Source organism: Crocodylus siamensis, chromosome 1 (assembly GCF_052110815.1).
Source record: "Crocodylus siamensis isolate JL-2025a chromosome 1, ASM5211081v1, whole genome shotgun sequence".
Lineage (NCBI taxonomy): Eukaryota > Metazoa > Chordata > Crocodylia > Crocodylidae > Crocodylus > Crocodylus siamensis.
The window spans coordinates 213635436-213659844 of NC_143395.1; the positions used below are offsets into that span (position 1 = coordinate 213635436).

General features: G+C 44.8%; 1 protein-coding gene across 1 annotated transcript; it reads right to left on the reverse strand.

The window, feature by feature from the left end:
- Positions 1 to 10: 10 nt before the first annotated feature.
- SLC19A2 (solute carrier family 19 member 2) lies at positions 11 to 24124 on the reverse strand. Its single transcript, XM_090056269.1, has 6 exons — positions 23938 to 24124; positions 20002 to 20607; positions 14197 to 14419; positions 8421 to 8613; positions 7349 to 7490; positions 11 to 6679 (listed from the first exon to the last, which is right to left on the reverse strand). Exons 1-6 carry the CDS (start codon positions 24097 to 24099, stop codon positions 6524 to 6526), a joined length of 1482 nt encoding a protein of 493 aa, XP_089912395.1. The 5' UTR covers positions 24100 to 24124; the 3' UTR covers positions 11 to 6523.
- Positions 24125 to 24409: the final 285 nt, after the last annotated feature.

The window sequence follows — 24409 nt, forward strand, 5'->3', positions numbered from 1 at the left end:
GCAGGAGGTCTTTTTAGGAAACACTGTAAAATCCTTTATTTGATAAAAATAGTTTTACAGTTGGAACAAAAACATACAGTTTTACAATGTTCTGTACATTTGAATTCCTGCATCTCTTCAAAGGCTACTCTCTCTCACAGACAATCCTATTACATTTCAGTCTTTCTACTGCCCCCATCTCTATAGCAGCCTGCTACTACAGTGACAATGTACAGGATCAGCTTCAAGAAAACTTCTTAGCTTAAGAGCCCTGCATTCATTAGGAGGAATCTTCACAGGATGTAAAGAAACATTCTACAGTGTCCTTGCTTCAAGGCAAACATTTGGTAGTAAAGACACTTTGATTTTGTCATCACCTGTTAGCAATGTTGCTCACAAAATTAAAGATGAGGTTTTAAATCCAGTGCTAAGTGAATGGTTCCCCCACAGGAAAACATTTTTTCCTCCCTTCCTTACAGAGGTGATTGAAGACTGAGCTTCCATCACTTACTCAACATGCCCAACTGCCCTCACACTCACCCCCAACCTTCCCATATCATCTTGGCCTGGCTGAGGTGCAAACACCAGTCACAGGCCATGCCATTACCATACTTTCCCAAGAACAGCTCTCCAACCATTATTAGTCACCATTTCACTTATCTTAAAACCCCACCTTTAAAAAGGAAGCTTCCTCCATCCCCCAGCAAAAAAGAGAGGGAAGAACAGAACATTTAAGGGTTATTTTCAAGTTTCTTTTTCAACACAAGGCAGCTAAAACTACAGACAAACGTACCTTTTAACTGCTTTAAAGAGGAAAGGGGAGCTCCCACTTGGTAGCATTGTTATGACATAACTGTTAGGTCTGCATGACCCTGTAGCAACAAGAGTTAGCTAAATCACTGTAAGTAACTCAGAATGAGACAGGGTTAAAGCTCCAATAGTTTTGCTACACTTGCATTTCTACAGAAGTATGTAGAAATAACAGCTCATAACAGCTGATATTAGTATTCTTTGATAACAATACAATTGTTGTGTCAGTCTCTACCCTAATGAGATACCTATTTAAAGGCCAGCAAAAACAGCTAAAACTACAGACAAACTCCAGAAACATCAGGATCAAGATCTCAAAACCCAGGAAGTTTGGGGGAATGTAGATACAGGGTTCTAATTCTCTGTCAAGGCTAAACGAGAAGAGTCAACATCACTCTAAGTGGAATGATTAGCTCATGCATGTTCATTCTCTGGACCTCTCTACCAGCACACTATTCTCATAGATTTGGCTTCCAGTAAGTTTCACTGCATAGGTACCCAGGAAAGGCTCTGTGAGCTTGTGATGAAAAAGGTAAATGAGCAGAGTGCTAGCCTGCAGTTCTGGTGGGGAACACTTTGGGTAGCTCGGTATAAGCGTGTTTTAAATAGTTTCAGAAGCAGGATGTGTAGATACCCTTCCCACCCCTGAGGAAGGTGGCAGTCTGGGATTGACATCAGGCTGTAGAGGCTCCTCCCTGATTGGTTCCCCTAGCATTATATTTAGTGTTGTTTGGTGACTGTTAACCTCTGTTCTGAATACTATATTTTGCAAGTGATCTTGGCTGCAGCCACATCGGTATAAGCACAAAGGCAGGCAAACTTTTTGGGTAGAGGTGGTATCTTTTATTAGATCAACTAAACAGGTGCAACAACTTTTTTGCAACTATTTAGTTGGTGTAATATAAGACATCACTTCTAACCAAATACTTTTGCAATACAGTTTTGTTGTGAGCTGGCTGTGCCTGAGGGGAAAGAGAGTCTCAGAGAACTGGAAAGTAGAGAAAGGGTAGTCCTAAGGAGGACAGAAAGTTGCAGAGAAAAAAAAAAAAGTAGTCCTGGGGAAAACAGAGAGGGTCTGAGTGAGAACAGAGAGAACTGCAGTGGCACAATAAAGACTGCTTGTTTACAGATGAACAGTCTGCTGTGCTGTTTGGGATGTCAGCTCTTTCTCCTGCCCCCACTCTTGAAGAAGAAAACAGCTCCCCTATCAGAAGCTGATAAAAAAGGAGCTTTCTGAGGTAGGGGAGGTGTAGCTTCCCTGATTATCTGTAGACACCTCCATTAGGGCTTTAAGGGGTCCTATGGGAGAAGGAGATCAGGCAAGGCTTCTTCTTGGGGAGTCCCAAGGTAGAGCTTCCTTCCCTTCAAAAGTAGTGTGATCCCACATCAAAAACTAAACAACAGTATTGATCCCTCTTCTGCAGACAAGCCAAGGAGAGCCCAAGGCTCACTTTGGGCTAGTCCACTTCTGAGGATGGATCATGTCTCTCCCCAACTAGAGAAGAAAGGGGGCACGAAATATCCTGCCTCTCCATCATACCTGTAAAACCTCAATTGCACATAAAGTTGCTTCTTTAGATTCAGTGAATAAACACAGTATAATCAGCTGGGTCAGAAGAGGGTCAGAGGGAGAGAAGTGACCTTAGCTTCCCCTATCAGGATTCCCAAGGTCTCACTCCCTTTCTCCCCTGCTCTCCAGCTCCTTATTGTACTGCACAGTGACAGGCTCCACTCTTGCAGCTTTTCACAGATTTATTCATGCTCCCTAGAGACCCAACTTAAGATAAAACAGCTAATTTGAATCCTAGCCCTACTCTCCAGCAATCCACTACCCCCCACCCAGCTTGGTGGCATCTACAAACTTGTTTCCTTTCCCAAGTTTCTACAGTGCACAGAACAGAGCCCTCAACAAACTGAAAGATAGGAGCAAAAGAAACCTCCTGAGGTTCAGTAAGGACACTTGTGAAATTGTGCACTTAGAATGGAACAACCCCATGCACCAGTACAGGCTGGGGGCTGACTGGCTGGTAAGCAGCTCTGCGAAAAAGGACCTGGGGATCACACTGGACAATAAGCTGAATATGAGCCAACAGTATGTCCTGGGAGATGCCTGGAAGACAAACACCATACTGGGCTGCATTCGTGGGAGTGCTGCCATCAGATTGAGGGAAATGATTCTTTCCCTTTATCTGGCACCAATGAGGCCACATCTGGAGTACTGTGTCCAGTTTTGGGCCCCCTACTACAGAAAGGATGTGGACAAGTTGGAGAGAGTCCAGCAAAGGGTGATAAAAATGGTTCAGGGGCTGGGGCACATGACTTCTGGGGAGAGGCTGAGAGAACTGGGCTTATTTAGTCTAGAGGAGAAAAGACTGGGTGCATCTATATGTTCAATTAATGTGCATTAAATCCAATACCTCTGGGCATTTGTACACAATTGCGAAGGCTGCTCCAAAGCACTGAAATTCCAAGGCGTTGGAGCAGACTCAATTCATCAAATCTGCTGGAGCATGGCAATTACCGTGCTCTGGTGTCCTGTTTCAGCGTCACCACACTTAAAAGTGGTGGTGTAGGCACCTGAACTAAAGCTCAAATGAGCTTTAATTAAGCACCCCTACTGCCATTTTTAAGTGTGGAGACACTGATACAGGAGACGCATCAGCACTTTAATTACAGCAGCTCTTGAAGCCTCTCTAATTAAAACACCACCTCTCCCACCCCCAGAGCACATGTAAAAGTGCCCTCCATTGTGAGGTACTAAAAAAAAAAAAAAAAAAAAAAAAAAAAAAATACACATTAGTTAATACACATTAAAAAAAGCTAAAGAGCATGCTTGTTTGTGATGTTTTAACGTACATTAAAATAGACTAATGAACATTAAACCGCACATGTACACATGCCCACTGAGGGAGGATTTAATAGCAGCCTTCAACTACCTGAAGGGGGGTTCCAAAGAGGATGGAGCTGGACTGTTCTTAGTGGTGGTAGATGACACAACAAGGAGCAGTGGTCTCAAGTTGCTGCAAGGGAAGTTTAGGTTAGGTATTAGGAAACTCTTTGAGAAGATCCTCAAGGAGCACATCTGTGATGGGCTGGCTTCAGGGATGATGCTCAAGGGCAACCAACACGGTTTCGTTAGGGGCAGGTCATGTCAGACCAACCTGATTGCCTTTTATGATCAGGTTACAAAGGCAACGGATGCAGGTGTCACCGTGGATGCAGTCTTTCTAGACTTCAGCAAGGCCTTTGACACTGTCTCCCACCACATCCTCATTAAAAAACTAGGCGACTGTGGCATTGATGCCTACACAGTCAGATGGATTGCAGATTGGCTCAAGGGTCATACTCAGAGGGTGGTGGTGGATGGGTCATATTCAGCCTGGGGGGAAGTGGGCAGCAGAGTCCCCCAGGGCTCGGTCCTTGGGCCTGCGCTGTTCAATTTCTTCATCAGCGATTTGGACGGGGTGAAATGCAATCTGTTTAAATTCACTGATGATACCAAAATTTGGGGTGAGGTGAGTACGCTAGTAGGGAGGGAAAGATTGCAGCAAGATCTGGATAGGTTACAGGAGTGGGCTAACATAAACAGGATGCGTTTCAATACTGACAAGTGCAGGGTGCTGCACTTGGGCAGTAGTAACCAGCAGCACACTTCTAAGATGGGAAACTCCCTTCTTGAGAGCACGGAGGCAGAAAGGGATCTTGGAGTCATTACTGACTCCAAGATGAACATGGGCCAACAATGCGAGGTCACAGTTGGCAGGGCATACACAGGTGCATCTCAGGTAGAGCCAGGGAGGTGATCCTCCCCCTCTATGCGATGCTGGTCAGGCCACAGCTGGAGTACTGCGTCCAATTCTGTGCGCCCCATTTCAGGAGGGATGTGGACAACATTGAAAGGGTCCAGCGGAGGGCCACCCACATGATCCGGGGACGACAGGGCAGACCCTACAATGAGAGACTGCGGGACCTGAACCTGTTCAGCCTTCACAAGAGAAGGCTGAGGGGGAACCTGGTGGCTGTCTATAAACTCACTAGGGGGGACCAGAAGGGTGTGGGGGAGACACTGTTTCCCCTAGCGCCCCCTGGCATGACAAGGAACAATGGACACAAATTATTGGAGGGGAGGTTTAGATTAGACATCTGCAAGAACTACTTCACACTTAGGGCAGCTAGGAGCTGGAACCAACTTCCAAGGGAAGTGGTGCTGACTCCTACCCTGGGGGTCTTTAAGAAGAGGCTTGATGCCTACCTGGCTGGACTCATTTGAGCCCAGTTTTTTTTCTCCTGTCCAGGCAGGGAGTCGGACTTGAAGATCTACAAGGTCCCTTCCAACCCTACTTCTATGATTCTATGATTAGGAAAAGTCTCACCAGGGGGGCAGAAAAGCACTAGAACAGGTTACCCAGAGAGGTTGTGGAGGTTATCATCCTCAGAAGTTTTGAAGACCTGGCTAGACAAAGCCTTGGCTGGGAAGATCTAGTTGGGACTGGTTCTGCTTTGAGCAGGGGATTGGACTAGGTGACTTCCTTAGGTCCGTTCTAACCATAATTTTCTATGATTCTATGAAACCCTTTGTCAAACCAGAGATCAGGGAAGTGCTAAGTTCTTCAAAAGCAAAAGCCACAGGTGGGGTTTTCGGAAGGATCACACTTGCTTGTCAGCTAAGTGAAGGACTTCATCTACTGGTAACTTGTCAAAAGGAAAAATGCCAAAGAAATGAGCATTTTGAAGACTAGCTCACTGCTGATAACTGTTACATTGTAATTAAGGGTCCAGTCATAAACCCCAGGAGCCATTGTGGCAACAACTAAAGATCTGCCCCCTCCCCCCCACCCCCAATAAGAAAAAAAAACCTGATGTCAGTTTTGTTCTCTGCTTAGTGTTTGACCCTGGCCCCCTCCACAGCAGTTCAGGGTCAATGGCTTTGCATCACAGGAGTCCAGAGTCCAAAAGAATAAGAGGCTAGAAGACCTTCCCTGGCCCACGGGATAGGCATTCACTATGCCAGAGAACACATTAGCTTCCCTCTGGAACTGTATTCTCTTCTAAGTAAGAGAACACAATTTTCATAGTGCAACAAAACATTCCTGACAGCCAACTCATTGATGTCAGCAAGTTAATCCAGAACACATTAAAGCTCTTGAGGGAAGTTACCCATGACCAGCTATGTCTTGCAACACCAGCAGCTGAAATGACTCAAGGGGCAGAAATAGCACATGCAGGATGAGGAAATGCATATATACAGACTAAGTCTAAAGTGTATTTAGTGCTCATTGGTATGCGTCTGACAGCACAGGACAGGCGCAGTGTCTTACTCCTAATCTGCAGCACCCTCTACTATTCCAGCCCTGGGCTCCCCGCACAGCTCTGCCAGTGCCCTGCATTGCTGCCCAGCAGCACAGCTGGGCTTTTCTTGCTCAAAGACTGACAGATGTACAATGGTTACATTTATACTCTTATATCCTTATATTTAAGGATGATATTGAGGATCACGTGCCAGGACTAAGATCTCATTAGACTTTCATTTCTTGAGTGAACTTCTTGTACCTCCCCACACATGCAACTGAAGTATAAAAGGCATGTGAGAAGATGCTTTGTTCTTACTTACATAAGATCTAATTAAATAACTTTTCCTTCTAAAGCAAGCTACTAATATAGTATGAACACATTTCAAGTACAATTTAGATTGCCTTGGAAAGAGTGGCAGAGACTAATAAATAGATCTATATCTTCATACTTCATTTCCAAGAGAGTCCTCAGTGCATTTAGGACTTGCAGTTCTGTTCTGCATGTCCTTCTGTCTTCTGTAATTCTTCATAATACTGTACATACCACTGACCAAGAACACAGCTGATATGACTGCAAAGTAGGCTGCATAGATCATGAACTGTAAAGAAAGGGAGAGAACTGGAAGTTAAAGATCTGGGATACACACACACACACACCTCCCGCCCAGCTCCACTTACACAAAAGACAAAATGCAAGATGTGGTTTAAATAGGACTGGTGAATGAAGTGTGCATTTGCCAGCCTGTTACCTGCCTTTATTACCATGTTCGTTAGAGCTAGTGAAAGATACCAGACAAGTGGCATCTAAACTTTAAAGATGTTTATCTATAGAGAGAGATCAGTGGTACATGGAAGAAAAACTAAACTCAAGGGGAGCTTCACCTGAATAAAGCATTTTTTCCATCATGAACTGTGCCAACACAAACTTCCCATCCAGCTAGACTATAAACCTTGTACTGGTGAACTACCTTGTGGGGTGAGATGGGAGCTCCATCTCTGACCTTGGCCCTCTGGAAAAAGTTAACAAGGGAGCCCATGAAATCCAATTGTGAGTTTGCAAAAGAAAAAAAATTCACCCCCCACTCACAACTGGACAGTACTCCCCCCCCCCCGCAACCTCTTTCCCCTCAGCATAGGCCAGGGAACACTCCTCAGACCTCAAAACTGGAACTGAAACCACAGCCACAGAAGAATTTGGTCAATGCTCCCACCCCGATTCCCATTTTTCTCTCCTTCTCCCTCAAATCAAGATAAAGCAGCAGCCTTACCTGCGTGAAGATGTTTAGCCCAAGACCTCTAGAGTCCACAACAATCACAGTGAGGACAGTCTGAAGTGCCAGGGCAATGAAAGTATTGACCCCAAATACCAAGGCATACCGCTCCACACTTAGATTTGTAGCAATCTGGAACCTGGGAGGAGGAGGAGCAAGTTGTAGAAATAGGTTTAGGAGGCAGAGGAAAGGACTTTTCAGAATAGGGCAATGTTTAGACAAGCAAACTAGGTAGGTTGGAAAGCTCATCTATACATTGGATGATATTAGATATTTCCATAGTCATCTTGCCTTACACTGCAGTCTTCTCACAAACCAAATAGGGTACTACTACTACTTCGCTAGTCTTGGAGTTCAAGTGACATGAGGAAAACTGAAGCGTTGTACGAAGTGTGGGAGTTCTCTAGGTTACACTCTTATCCAAGACAGCATTTAAGACTGCAAGTACCTTCAGTACCTTAAGACCTAAGGTACTGAATTCCTAGGGGCACTCTATTGCCAGAAGGGCCCCATCTTTTGGAGAAGATGCAGCATACCCACTTTGCAGTCACAGAACTGCTTATAATCAAGTCAAGAAGGGACTTACAATGAGTATATCCTACTACACTCTAGTGAGGGTATTCCTTCATTTCCTGTTTACTGCATGGGGGGGCTGGGTTTAGTTGAAGAGTTGCCTCTACAAGTAACAAATATTATATAAACACATTTTCCTGCTTACAAATCAGAGAACTTGTCTCCATTGCAGACAAAGCACTTGTCCCTCTTCTCTCCGATGTTTCAGTTTACCAATATTTATGGAAAAAGCATTCCCCTGGAAGACCGCACTACCCAGCACTTACAGACAAAGACTTTAGTGTTGCGAGACCTCTGTTCCACTCCTGGTTCTGACAAGGCAAACTGCCAGCAATTTAGTAAGTCAAATGCTACCCTGCCTCAGTCTCCCCATCTGAAGATACCAGCACACAGGGACTTTTGTACAGATCACTGAGATTCTTAGATATACAATGTGAGCTATACTGTATGCCAGTTTCCAGGCATTCAAAATCCTGAATTTAAAAAAACTACTTACGTTGCTATTGTGATAAGCAGCATGTAGATAATTCTGAAGACCACATACGATGCATAGCATATCCAGATGTTACGAACTATATCCATGATATAGACAGCAGCAGCAATAAGAAGGGAAAACAGGGCTAATGCTACTTCACCCCAGGTAGCCCATAGTATTTTTATGTAACCTACAGCAAACACTGCAACAGCTCCTATTAGCAGGATGAAAAGAGAAAGGATGTAATTTATTAACTGTCACAATATTTTGTCATCCAGAGGCCTGGTTTAAATACTCCATGCATTAGACTGAGAGACACTGATGTGTAAACATGCCAGGTGTCCTGGAGAAATGCTCCACTGGCTGCATGTTTTAATGCTAGGCCTCACTCTAACAAGGCTGTAATCAAAATTGCTCCTCATTGGCTTATCTCAATTCACAATGAAATGAGTGGTATCAGCTATCAACTGTAATGAGAAAAGTTAACCCAATGATTTGTGCTTTGACAAAACTGATTTCAGCTCTGCAAGGCTGCAGAGCTCCAGGCCTCAAGTCTTTCCACGGGTTTTCTTCTGCACATTTTTTCTAAGGCTAGCAGTTTTTTCAGAGAGACTGTTAAAAGGAAGTACAAGCCCAGTTTGACACCTCTATCAAAAGGTGTCAAAGGCAGAGGGAGACAAGAGGTTTATCAGTACATCATTGCTACTGGGGGCTGAGTCCAGCTTTCAAGCTGCTCCAGTATACAGCAGGTAGATTACACTTTGAAAAGGAGCTTGTTCTATAGACAAGCCAAGAAAGGCCCAACAGAGCTATCACAGACAGCAAGCCAAAATAGTAGCATGCTGACAAAGGGAGATTTATTGGTGATCACCAAAAGACAGGATTGCATTCAAGACTTGTCCCAATCTTTGGGAGTCTGACAATAGTACTTAGATCCCATTTGCAACCCCCTGCACGCCAACCTCTTCAAGAAGCCTTCTAGTCAGATCCACTGGCCTCCAACTTTCTAACGCGATTCACAGTTCCAAAGGACCCTAATGCAGGTGGGTCTCATCCTGTTTAGACTCAAGGCCCCCCTTGGAAATGCCAGTTCTTAGTTTTCACTCATTTTTTGACTATGGAAAAACAACAATGCAGTTTTCCTGTTGCAATGGACTTGGACAACCCACAGCATGACAGAACATTTTTAACACTATAGATTCCTACTTGAAATCTCTGGGTTTATCTTGTGACTCATGCTTGCACACTTAACAGTGATAACATTGTGTGGCAACCCAGGACACCTTTGCAAAGGTTCTCAAGGCAACCCAGGGTATTGTGGCACCTTGGTTGAGAATCGCTGCCCTAATGCATCACTTTTCACATAGGATGAAATCCACAAAGTCGCAGGAAAGACTGTGACTAGGTCAGTACCCTTCCATGCACATCTGCACAAGTGCCCACTGTAACTCGTAAACAATAGGCTTTCATTTTGGAAGTGTGCCACCACCATACCGGTGAGACCTTTCCCTACATGCAACAAGATGTTCAGACTGTAGAACATTGAGTTACAATAAACCAGTGGCTTCAAAGCTGTGGGGGAGAAGGGGAAACCCACCACCCCCACACTTTCTGGGGAGTCAACTGACAACTCATGGAGTTTCACTCTCCTCCTTCCCCTTAGGAACATAGTTATGTCAGTGTAAACACACAACCACAGCATGAGACACCACAGCTGATTCAACAGCTTCATACCTTAACCCACATGCCAGGCATTGCCAACTGCTTCAGGTGCATGTCTAGGCAACTAGTTAAAATGTATGGAAGATGGACTTATGCACAAAGGGGACCTAAAAAACTGAGATACACATCAGTCATAAGACAAGCTGATTCTATTTAACTCCCTGAAGATTCTGCCTCAGCCACCATGGTCCTGCCAGGAGCTGGGGTTTGGGCACCAGAACCCCAGTACAAAGTAGAAAGGTGCCTGAAGCAAAGGAGAGAGAACAAGAGCTAGACAGGGAGGAAGAAATAACACGTGATCCTGTAATTAAAAGCTGGCTGACTCATGCACAGGAAGCAGATTTAAGGTTGCACAAGCAGCCTTTGTTTTGGCATCTCTTGACTTTGAAAGGCTTGACTTAGAGACCTTAATAACACCGGTTGTGTATGCCAGCTTTTACCATCCTGGAGCCAAAACACCATGCTCAGAAGGAATCCAAAGATAACATTTGCAGTCATTTTAAGTCTGCTCTGAATTGCAGCCCACGCTTGACAGCCCTCTAGGGTCATTTCACTTTAAAATGACTACATATTTAGGAATAACTGGGTTCCAACACTGTTGTTACTACAGGGTCACTGCACTACAGAACCACAACTGCTTCCTGGGTGGACAACTAGTGATAACAAGGACTATAAGACCTGGAATTGTGACTAGGGTGTGACAAGCTGAAGTGGCAGCCATTTAATACAGGCTGAACAAGAGGATGCACTAGGCAACTTTAGAGTTGGGAGTTAATTCAAGGCATTCTTGCCACAGAATGCCATTGGGATACCTAGGTCAGGGGCCAGCAAGGATCTAGCCTGTGGAACCACTGGATCTGGCCTGTGAACATGGGACTTCAGCAGGTGGGGACTCTTCCCATGTCACCATGGGGACAAGCATCAGCCACAGGAATTTACCCATGCTGAACATGTGCTGCTGGCAGGTGAGTCCTAGTGCCCACCCACCTCTGACCCTGGGTAGGTCATTTCAGCCTGCAGCCAGAAAATGTTGCCTACTCCTAACCTATATTTCCCCATCAATATCCTCAGAAGTGGAGGGACTTTATCTGATAAGCAGAGATTGCCTAGAAAACCTATTGTACATTTTATAAGCTACCAAACTTATTTTCAACATTCAAGGAGCTAGGTAATCTGTTTGTATCCCAGTAATTCAAGTGTCTTCAGGACCAATCAATGGTAAGTCTGCCATGTTGAACCCAAGTGAACCTTAACACCCGTGTCCACTCCAGTAACAAATACTATGCCTTTTTATAAAATACCTTGTGCTCCAATTTTTCCCTGCCTGCTCTTTCAGAGGCATTCTTGACACAATTCAGGTTATCCAAGGAACATCTTTCCAATAACAGCAGGCCAACGAGAATTCTGGCTTGTATTTTGTAATCTCCTTCTTATGGAAAAGATTCATGACTTGCAATGAACAATTAAAAAAAAAAAACTTCTACAATGGCACAGCAGTGTTCATACATAACCTAATGAAGGCCTTGAACTCATCCCACCCATCTTCTGACTTATATATGTGGGGGAGTTATCCTGATACTATATGAAAGTATTCTTAAAGTGAGCTGGAAATTTGCAAGTGTTTCACAAGGCCATATCAGTTACAATGAACTGCCAGCAAAACAGATACAGAGAGTTTCAGTGGAAACTTTCAAGTCAGCTTCCTTTGGCAGGTTCTTGAGGGTACCACAGCTAGAATCCACAGCTCTAGCATCTGGAACAGCAGTTCCCAATCTTGGGGTTGTGACCCCATTTTGGGTTCACAATGATAAAAAATGGGGTCACAAAAATGCTGTATAGTGTCAACTGATTATGAATACACTTCCTATTTATAAATATGCAGCTCTCACACCTGGCAGTTATTTGTCCACACACAACTGCTGCAGCTCTGATTTAAGGCACTTGTACACTAAAGGAAGCCGATGTAAAATCAGTATGTTGATACTGGCTGGCTGAAATATGTTCGATATGACAGAGAAATCTAACATGGATGTTTTTCTCTGAAAAGTTTCTGCTTGGAGCTCTAGCAGTAAAACTAATGACAAGATAAGACCAAGAAATGAAACAAGTGCAAGACATGAAAGCATTGTAATGCCATATTTAGGACTTGTTGATCTTGCCTACATCATTTTGGGGTCACAAAAAAGGTCCAGTGTTTAAATGGGGTCATACTGAGGAAAAGGTTGGGAAGCCCTGGTCTAGAGCCAGGGAGCACAGAGCTTCTACACTTCCCATCACTCAGCTGAAAGCCTGGGAAACACTCCTAAAATCCCAGATTGAACCCTGACTTCCCCTGGTTCCAGTCTCCCTGCCGCAGAGCTGGCAAGGCCTAGTTTCTGGTTCAGTGGCAGTTCCAAAGGCCAACAGCAAATCTGGAAGACTTAAGAGCTAAAGAGCGTGGGTTCCCAAGCTCAAATTTGTTTCCAAATTGCTTAAAGAGAGCATCTTAATGGTTTTAAAACAAAAATAGCTTAAACATTTCCCAAAGGACAATAAAAAAAAATTCTGCTTTTTGATGTTAAAAGATCACCCCCACTCTCCTCAATAATCCCCACGAACCTCCATTTGGGTTCCTCACAGAATGGGACTTCCCTATATTAAAATAATTGCAACTGTTCTCTAGGCTTGCTTTGTTATTTGGCCAAGGCCAGTGGAGCATACTGGTCTGGTGTTTAATGGAAAAGAACTGGCTTCTGTGGTCCTGTCTTCAGAGGTGCTGAGCAACCTTAGCTTCCACTGAATTCCATGTAGGTGCTTAGTTACCCTCAGGGAAGGTGCAAAACAACAAATAATCAGTGTTTGTGCCTCACTTTTCCCCCATACAGGATCTAAAAAGTATACACGTCATAAACAAGTGGAGAGGATTTGGAAACTTTCAAAACAGTTTAGACAACACCTGGCTAGGATGGTTTAGTCAGGGATGATTCTGCCTTGAGCAGGGAGCTGGACTAGATAATCTTGTGAGATCCCTTCCAGCCCTACTTTCTTATTCTTGAATTCATAGGCTCATATGACAAAGCATGAAGGGTCCTTGCATTTAGAGCTCTTCTGACGGAGTGGATGGAGTGCTGAGCTGTCCTAACAATATCCCCACAGCTGTGACAAGAAACAGTCTGCTGGAGAGTTATACAATACTAACCTACCTGGGCCCATGCAGTCAAGCAAGGCCTGTGCACTGTATAGCTTTTTCTGCTGTCAGCAGGTTACAGAGCAGGCTGCTTTGAGGCTCATGTGTTTTGAAGGAATATACAGGAAGCGTTTTCCCAAAGACAATAAAAAAATCACAATCCCTCCAACCAGGATCAAGGGACATCTATACACACGCTCTGGGTTCGAGGGAGGGGCAGGGGGGGAGATGCTCTAATTAAAGTGCCCGCAGCTTCATGTATTCAGCATCCTGCGTTTCAAAATGGCAGCACAGATGCTAGAACTAAAGCTTGTTTGACGAGTTTTAGTTAAAATGCCCCCTGCCATTTTGAAGTGTGGGGACTCTGAATAGATGCAACACAGAGGCTACTGGAGCAAGTTAATTAACACACGCCAGCAAACTTGTTTAATCCAGTCTGCTTTGATATGTGCTAATTAGCAAGCACTGGAGCAGATGTCTGGCACATGTATAGGTGCCCAAGCAGTCTAGCCAAAATAACCTCATCTGCATTTAAACCAGCACCTACAGGTACACAGGAGTTCCCATATCTAGAAAATTGTGTTGAATAATCCAATGACGCTACTGCTAGGAAAGGATCCCATAATACGTCACAGGTAGAAAGACCAGCCGTTTCAGTATTTCCAAACCTACCTCTTGCATTATAAAACCAGCTATGTAAGCAACTGAATCACAAGATACTATCTCTGAAATTCATCCAACAGCTATCTGGCATAGCCCCAATCTAGATAAAAGTCTCCCACATGCACATGCTAAGAAATATTACAATTCTGTCAGAACTATGTTTCAGCAAGTATGAGTTTGAGGATGTAACATGCAAGTCTCATTGGTTATGCATTTTTTTATTGCCTTCTGAAATAGACAGCTTACCTAAGAGTGTTGAAACAGCCTCTACACCACCATTATAGATCTCAGAGTTCTGAGCAGGAAGCACCATCTCCCATAGGCCCTGAGTGTAGTTTATTACTTGGAAGTAGCCACAGGTCGACAGTGCCCACCATACAGACCAACATAGCATAGGCCGAGAGGAATAGCACTGGAGGAAGTCCCGCCATAGCTCTTTGAGGACTTTGGGGATGTCCACTTTCTGCTCCTGAAGAGAAATAAGAAAAATTAAAGATCACACCTATTAAAACAGTTCATTTTATCCCTCAAGATTGTGCCTGACAGGGAGGGGACCAGTGGTAAGAAGTGCCAGATCAGTAAACCTGGACACCATTAGCCATCCCTACCATGCCCCCCCCACTCCCAAAAGTGCTACCACTCCAAGCAGGAGAGCATCTACCAAAATGAAGAAATAGGTTCATTCTCCATGGTCCATCCAATCTTTAGCTTCTCTGGTCAGAGGGCCAGTTGTCAGAAGAGTGAGAGTGTTCACTTCCTTACAGTGTAAAGAAAAATACTAGCTGTCAATAATTCATCTCAGAAAGGCAAAAATCATACGCCAACTTTTGCAGGTTACCAGACTGGACTGAATTTGAGCCAAAGACCAAACAGATAAGAAATTTAAGATCAACCACAGAAGTTCTTTCCAAGCACCAACAACATATTTGGAAGTTTTCTACGGAAATAGTATTCAGAGATTATCAACATCTAAGTTAATAATTCCCTTACATCACTTTAAGACCACTTAAAGTCACAACACTGTCACATAAACTAAGAACTCAATTGACAGGTTTTCTGGAGATCTGAAAACAGTGGAGAGTCTTTAGGATGGAGGTACAGGTAGCCTGTTCCACCAGACATCAACTCAAACAGTGGGAGCAAGAACTTCACTGTAGTGTTGAAGGGAAGGATACAGAAATTCATGTTCTTTTCTCATGCAGCATCACTAGAATAGGATTGAGTGGAGCTGAACCACAGTAGTTTAACATACTACATAAATAGTCTTTTCAAATATATATTGAGATATAGATGTGTGTGTATTATGTGTGTGTGTGACCATTGATTGATGTGCATGTATAAGTATATACACACACGCGCGAGTGTGTATACATTGATTGATGTGCATAGATATATATATGTGCAGGTATATTATATAATTATTTTATTTCATTATTTATCATTTTATTTATATACATAAAAATAAATCAACATTCACCTGGTTGGGAAGGGAAGAGGTTAAATTAAGAAGTGATCCTCAGATACTGATTAGTATACAAAAAGGAATTCTGTTCCCTACTGTCTTGGGTGAATGGAGATGACTAAATGCTGGCTTGTTTTGGACCCACACACAGTCTTTGCCAATAGCCACATCTAGCAGCACCTCCCAGAGGAGTCAGCAAAGTAACAACTACATTGTACAAGACTCTCCCGAGTTCAAGACCACTAAGAGGTTTCACTAGCATCACTAATCTCTCTCAAATCCCACAGGACAAATATATCCCTTCTTCATGGAACATGCTTCCTATGCCAGCTTATTCTCTTTCCTTCAAATCAAGGGGTAGTGGGTACCAGTATATATGCAGCACCTACATTAGGAGGGTTTGCAAGCATAATTTAACTATTCCAGCAATTTTTTTTAGTTTAAGTCTCAAGGGGCATTTTTACACTTGATCCAGGGACAAAAGGGGTGCTTTAATTAGATCGGCTCTAATTAAAAGCACCCAGAGCATCTCATGTATTAGCTCCTTGAACGAGCTTTTATTAAAGTGCCCTTGCCACCATTTTGAAATGCAGGTACAATACATGAGACAGAGGCTGGCTGGAGCGTGGTAATTACCATGCTCCAGCAGACCTGATTAAATTGAGTCTGCTACAATGTGCTGCAATTACAGTGCTTCAAAGCAGCCTCCTGGCTCGAGTGCAGGCACCCAAGGACTACACATTTTTCTCCATCCTATACCTGGTACAATGGGACCCCAGTCCTCAGGTGACTGTCAGCAGCCACCAGCCTCCAAACAAGTAATAATCACATGTGCGGTATTTTAAATTGAGGTGACGCAACATGCAAGTCAGGTAAACCAGCAGCTTCTTTGCCCCTCTCTCTTCTACCCCAAAAAGAGTCCAATACTCATGCAACAACATGCATTACCCACCAACTTATTATAGGAGATAATGAGTAACCAAACTGACATTAGCAGGACAATCAAGCTTCCTTAGCTGCTTCCTTCAGAGGAAAGAAAAAGGGGAAAAGGCAGGGAAATGGCCCATCAGCTGGAAATCATTTAAAAGTGAGATGGTAGAGCCAGAGGCTGAAATGTGGATTGGGAATCTAAACACTGAAGGACAAACAGGTCACTGGGAAATGCTACATTTACTAAGATAAGAGATAAGGCCGAGGTGCCACACTGCAGTCCAGCATGTACAGCACTAGATTAGCAAGTGAGCACTGGTTCTGTTCCTAGCTCAGCCAGCTGACTGGGTGTGACCCTGAGGTGCAAGCAGGTCATGAGACACAGCCTGTTTTCCCTTAATAAAATAGAGGCAATGCTCACCTACCTCATGGAGACCAGGAGATTGGAGGCTGAGTGATTTAAAATACGGAAATGGATAGTGCTAAAAACAGGCAAGGTAGTATCAATGTATTAGACATCTAAATAAGCAACTGGCTCTGAATTCATTCACTCAGATTTAGCCTCTCACAAGTAGGGCCCATTTGGGCAAAAGATGGAGCTGGGACCACAGGCTATGCCTAGCAACACACTCTGCTAACTTCTTTTCAAAGCCAGATGTGAAGCTTGGCATCACTCTTCCTCCATAGCATTGCTTCAATACCTCAACACAAACATGTCCAGGCACATCTGCCTAGTCTGCACTGGGAGGGGGAAGGGTAAATGGATTATCAACATTCCAGTATGAAAGAAAAACCCTCACAATCAAGTAACTTTATACTTATGCCAAGTAGACAGCAGCTATTCAAGTCATCGGTGCAAGAATGGGCTACAGCTATAAAGACCCCCTGCTTCAAGGCCATCTGTTGATACCTTACCAGTGTGACTCGACTTAACTCACAGGACCACAGGTCAAAAATGTTCAGGTTATGAACTGTGTGCATTCTAGAAAGTCTCTCCCTTGAGAACAAGTCATGGTCTCATTTCAAGGCCTCTCCCACTAAAAATCCTTAACAGCAATTTTTACCTACCTTGGCCTTAAGCCTTCTTTCCCTCCCTTAGAGAAAATGTCACTTGGTAAATACTAGACAGGAAATGAATTCCAGGTGCTCTGCCAGTTAGTTCAGTAGCTTTCTGATGTACTCATTCTCTGCAAGGCTACAAACTCAGAAACAGCAACTGAGAATAACAACAGGGTGGATGCTGTCACTATTCATACCCCAAACAGAAGTACTAGATGGGGCACAGTCTGAGTTATAGGAAATCTAGAAAATAGATCTCTGAGGAGGTGAAGCTCACTGGAGAAGATGCATAGAGGCTGCAAAAGTCAACAGCCCCAGTCATTTCTTCAGGAGAGAGGAAGAAGCCTTCTGTGGCCAGTCAGGTTACACAGTCTGATTGGCCATATGCTTAGTTTGCAAAACCAGCATTATACACCACAGCTTAGCAAATTCTTAATTTAAGAACTACACAGAGCTACAAATGGTTTAAGTCCCTAACGTAACAAGAGTTTCAGGCAACTGCAGTCTACATAAGAAAGAGAGAATAACCCCTGACAGATTTTAATTTATTCTTTATTTCAAATGTTCCACTCTTATTTAAAGGATCCTCCTCATCTTTACGTTATGTAGCACAGGAAAAAAGGGAAGCTTCATTCTCACTAAACCTCTCAATTTTTAAGTAGTACAGGATGACAGAAGTTCCATGCTTACCCTCAATAATTATTCAGAGCCCTCACCAAATATGTTATACTATGCTCAGTGATACATTATACTCTCAGTCGCCTCAACATAGCCTTCCCTTCCAAGCAAGAGATTTCTAGAAGCAGTTACAAATATTGCTAAAAAGTCTAGGATGGTGCTGGTACTAGTGAAATGTGCAATGGAAGGAGCCTCCTGCTTGTATGTAAATAAGTGAACATCAGTGTAGAACTGGGGCTGCAGGAAGATGACCTTGGGCTGAAGGCCGGAGTATGCCTTTAAATCAGCGGGGGCTAACTCTTTTGGCAGGCATGCCTCAAATTAGCCCGAGTGCCATTCTGATCCCCTTCCTCAGTCCAATGTGCTGCTCTGATTTCTGTTCTCTTCTCACTTTCTGCTTCCTGCCCTGGGCTCTATCTCCCGCTCTACCTGCTGCTCCTTGCCCAATCTGATGCTGTGCTGCCTGTCCCCACCCTGATCTGCTCCATGCCACACAAAGAGGCTGCCTGCACCACTTGTGGCACTCATGCCAGATTGGCTACCTCTCTTTTAGATCAAAAATCACTGGCTCAGTGATTGCTCAGGGCCCCATTACTATCCTAACTCCATTCCTCCAAAACCAAAAACAGAAGAAAGACTGCCCTCCATTTATGCTCACTGGTTCTTCAAGTGGTCCCAGCAGAGGGTCTTGCAGAGCTGTGCTGGACAGGACAAGATGAGTGCACTGGAATATTAATAAGTTGAATTCCCAGCTGAAACCCAAGGAAGCATAAACCTTTCCAGCTAAGCTGAAGGCAGGTACTGCTATCCTCCCTCCAGTCTCTGCTAGCAATAAGTATTTAAAGAGAAGTGAAGAGAAGTGTGGCTGGGGAGACAGACTGTGTCAGTATCTTCCTCATTAAGTCTTTCAAAAGCAATTAATGCTGCGTCTAGCCATTAAATAGCAGGGAGCAGGCAAGTAATAGTCCATTTGCCTTGAGCAAGCAGTTACCCTAGACTTAGGCAAACAAAACTTAAACCGATGTTCACTTAAAACTCCACCAGTGCGTTAGGGATATTCTGCCTTCTCCCCTTCCTCTCCTCCTGCACTGATAGGACACTAAGTGGAAAACTCAACAAAATCATGCCATTTTAAATACCCCTAAGTGCCTTTATCAGAAGGTGATATCAACAGTCCTTCCACATATACAATCTCTTCCTGGTTATCTGAAGCAGTTACCTAGTTCATCTGCAACAAAAATTCTGCAGCTGTTATTTCATAATAGGCTTTCAAAACCACAGGTTGCAACTGCCTTCTCTTTAACAGCTCATGGTACATTCAGACAGGACTTTAAGCACCCAGAGTCCTCCCTGCTTCCCCCATTCAAGTGAGTGAATGATGCTTTTTTTTTTTTTTTTTTTAAAGTCAAGTCTTAGAGGACAGTTTAATGCGTCTGAATAACAGAAGGAATATGGGGTATTTATACACACACTTTTCTATCCCACGATGCACCAGATATCTGCCACTTCAGAGTAGACTCAATTGAGTCTACTCTACACACAAGCTGATGCAAACTGCACTGTCGCTTACAGTTGTAAGTGGCGAAATGTGTGTCAGCATGCAGAAAATGGAGGCGTCGTGCTTTTGAACCAAAACGCCTTTTATGTATTTTAATTCAAAAGCATGCTGCCGCCATTTTCTCAGCGCTGACATGCATTTTACCACTTATACAACTGTAAGCCACGCAGAGCCGCGCATTTTTCAAAGTGCCTAGCACTGCAGCACTTACATGTGTAAAAATGCAATTTCTGCTCCCTGAAGACTTGAAGGATTGGAAAGGGATAACTTTCCTTGTCAGCTACCCTGAGACAGTGCTCTTCATGAAAGGCAGACGGCTGTGGAAGTGGTTGTAGCTTTCGGTTTTTTTGACATAGTGCCTTACCTGCTTCTCTGCGGAATGGGCCTCCACATTTAAGGGAACTTCTGACTCATCTTCCCATCCAGGCACACTCTGTAATGCAGGATCATCTTGGACAACAGCTCCACTTTTACAGTCAATAACCTTCATTTCCCTAGCAACCTGGCTGCTTGAGAGGTGGTGAAAAAAAAGACTTTTCTGAGGCATTGGCAGAAACCAGGCAATGGCAAAAGCTACAGACACAGATGTTAGGGAGATGACGTTCAAGCTGAACAGGGACCAGTTGAACACCGATACCAGAACCTGTCCAGAGATGGAACCCACAGTATAACCCACCAAGGTGGCACTTCGACAGTAACTGGTGACTTTCTGGTACACGTTCAAATCCACAACGCTATAAATATAGGAAAAATAAGCAATCTCTGTAGCAGTCACCACTCCATAGAAGAACTCCAGGAACTGAATAGCCAATAGTCCTTTGGCATAGAGCAGCATGAACCAAGTCACAATAAGGCTCAGTCCCTGTAGAAGGATTACAGGTTTGTACCGGAGATAGTCTGTTGCAAGAAATACTGGAAACAGCAACACTAAATAAGAGTATGTCCATACTGGATAGATTTCATTAAAGACCTGTAAGGAGGGGAAAAAAACCAACATTAATTATCCACTTGAGTATGTTATTTTTTGTAAAAGGTTCAAAGTAATTTTATATTTTTTCCTAGAGGCCGGAATCTAAGAAAGATCTGCTACAATGGTCTCCCACTAATAACAACAAGCGGTCCCCACCACCTGCTGGACAAAAATCTCTCCTCCTCCACTCCTCATTAATCTTGGAAAGGGAGTCTGCCAAGGACCACACCCTGCTTTGCAAGTTTAGAACCAAGTGTGAACTCTGTATAGGTTGTCATCATACCACACAACTTTCAAGGGCTTTAGAGGCAGAATTATTTCCTTGGATTACTCAACTGTAACCAGACTGCTATGTAAATATTTAAGTACTGCCTGCTGCTTTCCACCTGTACATCTCAGAGTACTTCACTTAAGTGAAGATGTCAGCATGCATTTCTGCACAAGGAGAAACTGACCCCACCACCAGCCCAGTCTCAACCCCAGAAATTACCAAAGCTACTCAGCAGTAGAACTGGAAACAGACCCCAGGAATCAGCATACCAAAATCTGAGTCTCCTGTTATAGCTGCTAATCAAAGCCACAGGTTACAGGTCACACACAGCCTAAGGGCTGGATCCAACCTGTAGAGCCCCATACGCTGGCCCCCAGTGCTGTCCCATTGACCCACATGCTGCACCCACTGCTCCCCACATACAATGCCTGGGACAGGCCATCCACAGCACTCCTGGCATCAGATCCCAGATTATGCTGCCCACTGGCATTCTGAATAGGTGTTGTGCACACTGGATCAGGCATGAGGACCAGGGAGGCATCTGTGGGCTTGAATCAGCCCATGGGCAGGCCCCACACCACTTATGCAGACTGCAGGGCCAGATAAGTTTGACATTCCTATTGGAGGTCATATTTTGCTTTTCAATCCATAGCTAATACATTAGTTTGTTCACCTAACAGAGACCAAATCCTTAACATCACCAAGTTTTTTTTTAAACTTAGAAAAAGAAAAAAGCAGCATCATGCACACTAGTTGAAGAAGTATCAGCTGCTACTCTTTCTTCACTACGAGACAACTGGTTACTTTGCTATGTCACCAGCTGACATTTACTTAACAGGACAGTACAGGTTTCCCTCACTTTATGCGGGTTCTGTATATGCATATTCGCCCTTATGCAATGACCCTTTTTATACCAAAAATTGGTTATATGCAAGGTAAACTCACTGTTATCCGACCAGTGTGGTAGAAGCCTACAGTCAGCTGCTTTGTAAGGTGCATTGGATAAGTGATGTGCACCAAATATAGTCTCCTCTTTCATTGCCTGCGACATCTCTAGTTGCCATCCCCATTATGATAGTGTTCTGTGCTTGTGTGTACTGTTTGCTGTTGGTAAGTACCAAAATTGGCTTGTAGAAGTGGTAAAAATAGGTCTGGGGGTCAGTACAGTTGAGGTCTTGGAATGTCTCCCTATTTGTTACATTGTAAAGTGGGTTCCCTTTATGCGAATTCGAGTTATGCACTATTTGCCAGGAATGCATGTATAGCATAAAGCGAGGGAATCCTGCATCCAATTTGTCACCAATTGCGGGGGCACTGCCAGTCTCACACGACAGATGTTATCAGTTTAAAACTGGATCATTGATGGAGTAACTGTCAGGTGACCCAGCCCAAAATCCAACAGAAAATTTCTTTTAGGATTGTTTTGTGCTAGGTTGTCTCATAAAAACCCCTTGTTGCAAATACCTTAAAACTATTAACAGGGGAGAAATATTAACTGATATAAAAAGCAGTCCAGTTACACAGAAAAAAAGCTATCAAAAACCCTGGAGTTGCACCTAATTTATAATATTCTTGTCTAACTTTAGGAAGCACAAGGTTTTCAGACAGCAGTGCAATTTTTTTGTGCAGCAGCATCCTTTTAAGCCTCTTCTATCTTTTTAGGCCATGAAAGTTGAGAGTTTTGAAAAGCAATATTTCTAGCCAAAGTTTTTCTGCCTGCAAGGGCTATTCTAAGGTTAAGCCTTATACTTTCAGGAAGGGAAGTTAGGTTAAAGATTAAACCAAACCCTCCATCCACCAGGAGCTACATGGTTGGGTGAGAAGAGGGAAAAGGTAAGTCCTTAAGTAACACTGCCAAACTCTGCCATTCTGCCCTGCCACACCCCGATTGTCCTCCCAGCTTCCGTTCAAGTCTTCCAAGCACCTCTTCCAGGGACACATTTCCCCCATTTTCACACCTCTAACACAGCTAGCCCCAGCCACCTGTCTGCATACTGGTCACTGCCAAGTCAGCAGCAGGACACAACTATTCCCTTGTACATGGTTTACCAGTGAAAACAGGCCCACTGAACTTTGCAGCCCTGACCTCCTGAGTACCTAATGTACAATCCTGTGTGCAGTAAGAGTCAACAACTGTCTCTGCAATGAACCCATTCTCCAGTAGGTGTGTAGGTAATGAATGCCCAAAGGCCACACTGACCATCACACATCAATCCCCACAAATCCCTTTCAAACACCCTCTTAATGTCCCCATGTAAAACCCTGGAAGTTTTATTTTTGTTTCTTTTAACCATTAGCAATCCTTGCCCAAAGTGCTGCGGCACCCTGGGGTGCCTCCTGCTTCTCTTAAGGGTCCTGTGTAGTGTCAACACCAGGGATTTCATCCCTTAGTGCCAAAGCTACCCAGATGTGGCTTTGTGGAGCCCTTCACCACAGATCCACAGCTCAATTATTTATCTGTAGTATGACAAGAGGTGGGAGAAGGGGGTAAAGCAGGGTAGAGGTGAGGGCTGGGGACAAAAAGAGCCAGCTTAGTCAAAGGTAGAAAACCACAGGTCTGGAGAGACATCTGGACCCGCACATCACATTCAGAGGTCATCTATAGCAGTGGTTCTGAACACTTTTTTGTACCAGGACCCATTTGTAGACATCAATGGCGAGTCCTGTACCACCACCCCCAGGCCTCAGCCCCTCAGCATGTGAAGCTCTGCCAGCCCACAAAGGAAGAGCTGTGGTTTCCAGCTTCTTTCTCCTTTTGGCTCACCACCCGCAGGTTGAGCAACACTGGACCAGTGCATCCCCCTGCCTGAGGCTGGATCTTCCCTGCCCCAACCACCCTGCACAACCCGTCATCCAGACTGGACCCAAGAGAGCCACGCAGCTCAGAGCCCTCACCCGGCCCTGCTGCCGCAGTGTCCCAGTCTGGGGGCTCAGGCCCGCCACCCCAAGAGCTAACCCTGCGGGCCGCCCCGTGCGCGATCCCAAGGGCGGGACTGAGTGACCTCTGCTGGTCCCCCTTGCCCCACGCGAGGCGGGCCGGGGCGGCCGGGCCGAGCTACCTGGGTCTCGCTGAGGTTCTTGTCAGGGCCCAGCAGGTAGCGCGTGAGGAAGGGCTCGGAGGGCCGCAGGTTGGAGAAGAAGCCGTAGAGGCAGAGCAGCGCCGTGGGCAGCGCCCAGCAGCAGCCCTTGCCCCGACCGCGCCCGCCGCGCGCTGCCGCCATGCGCCTGTGAGCCGGCGCGCGCCGCAGTCTCTGAATTTTATGGCTCTGCGCCCGCCCCGCCCCGCCCCCTTCCCATTGGGCGCCGCGCCCACCACCGCCGGCCAATGGGACAAGCTGGAACGCGAAAACACCGAGCGTTGCAGCAGTTTGGCGGGGAGCCACGCACGTGTTCGCTGCTGGCTGCTGGCGGGGGTGGGGGCGGGGCGGGGCGGGGCGAGGGTGGCCCTCCGCGCGTGGCGCTGTGTGGCGCCCGGCTAGGTTGCCGGTCCCGATCCGGGTCCTGCAGTAGGGCTTGGTCCTAGAGGAGCAC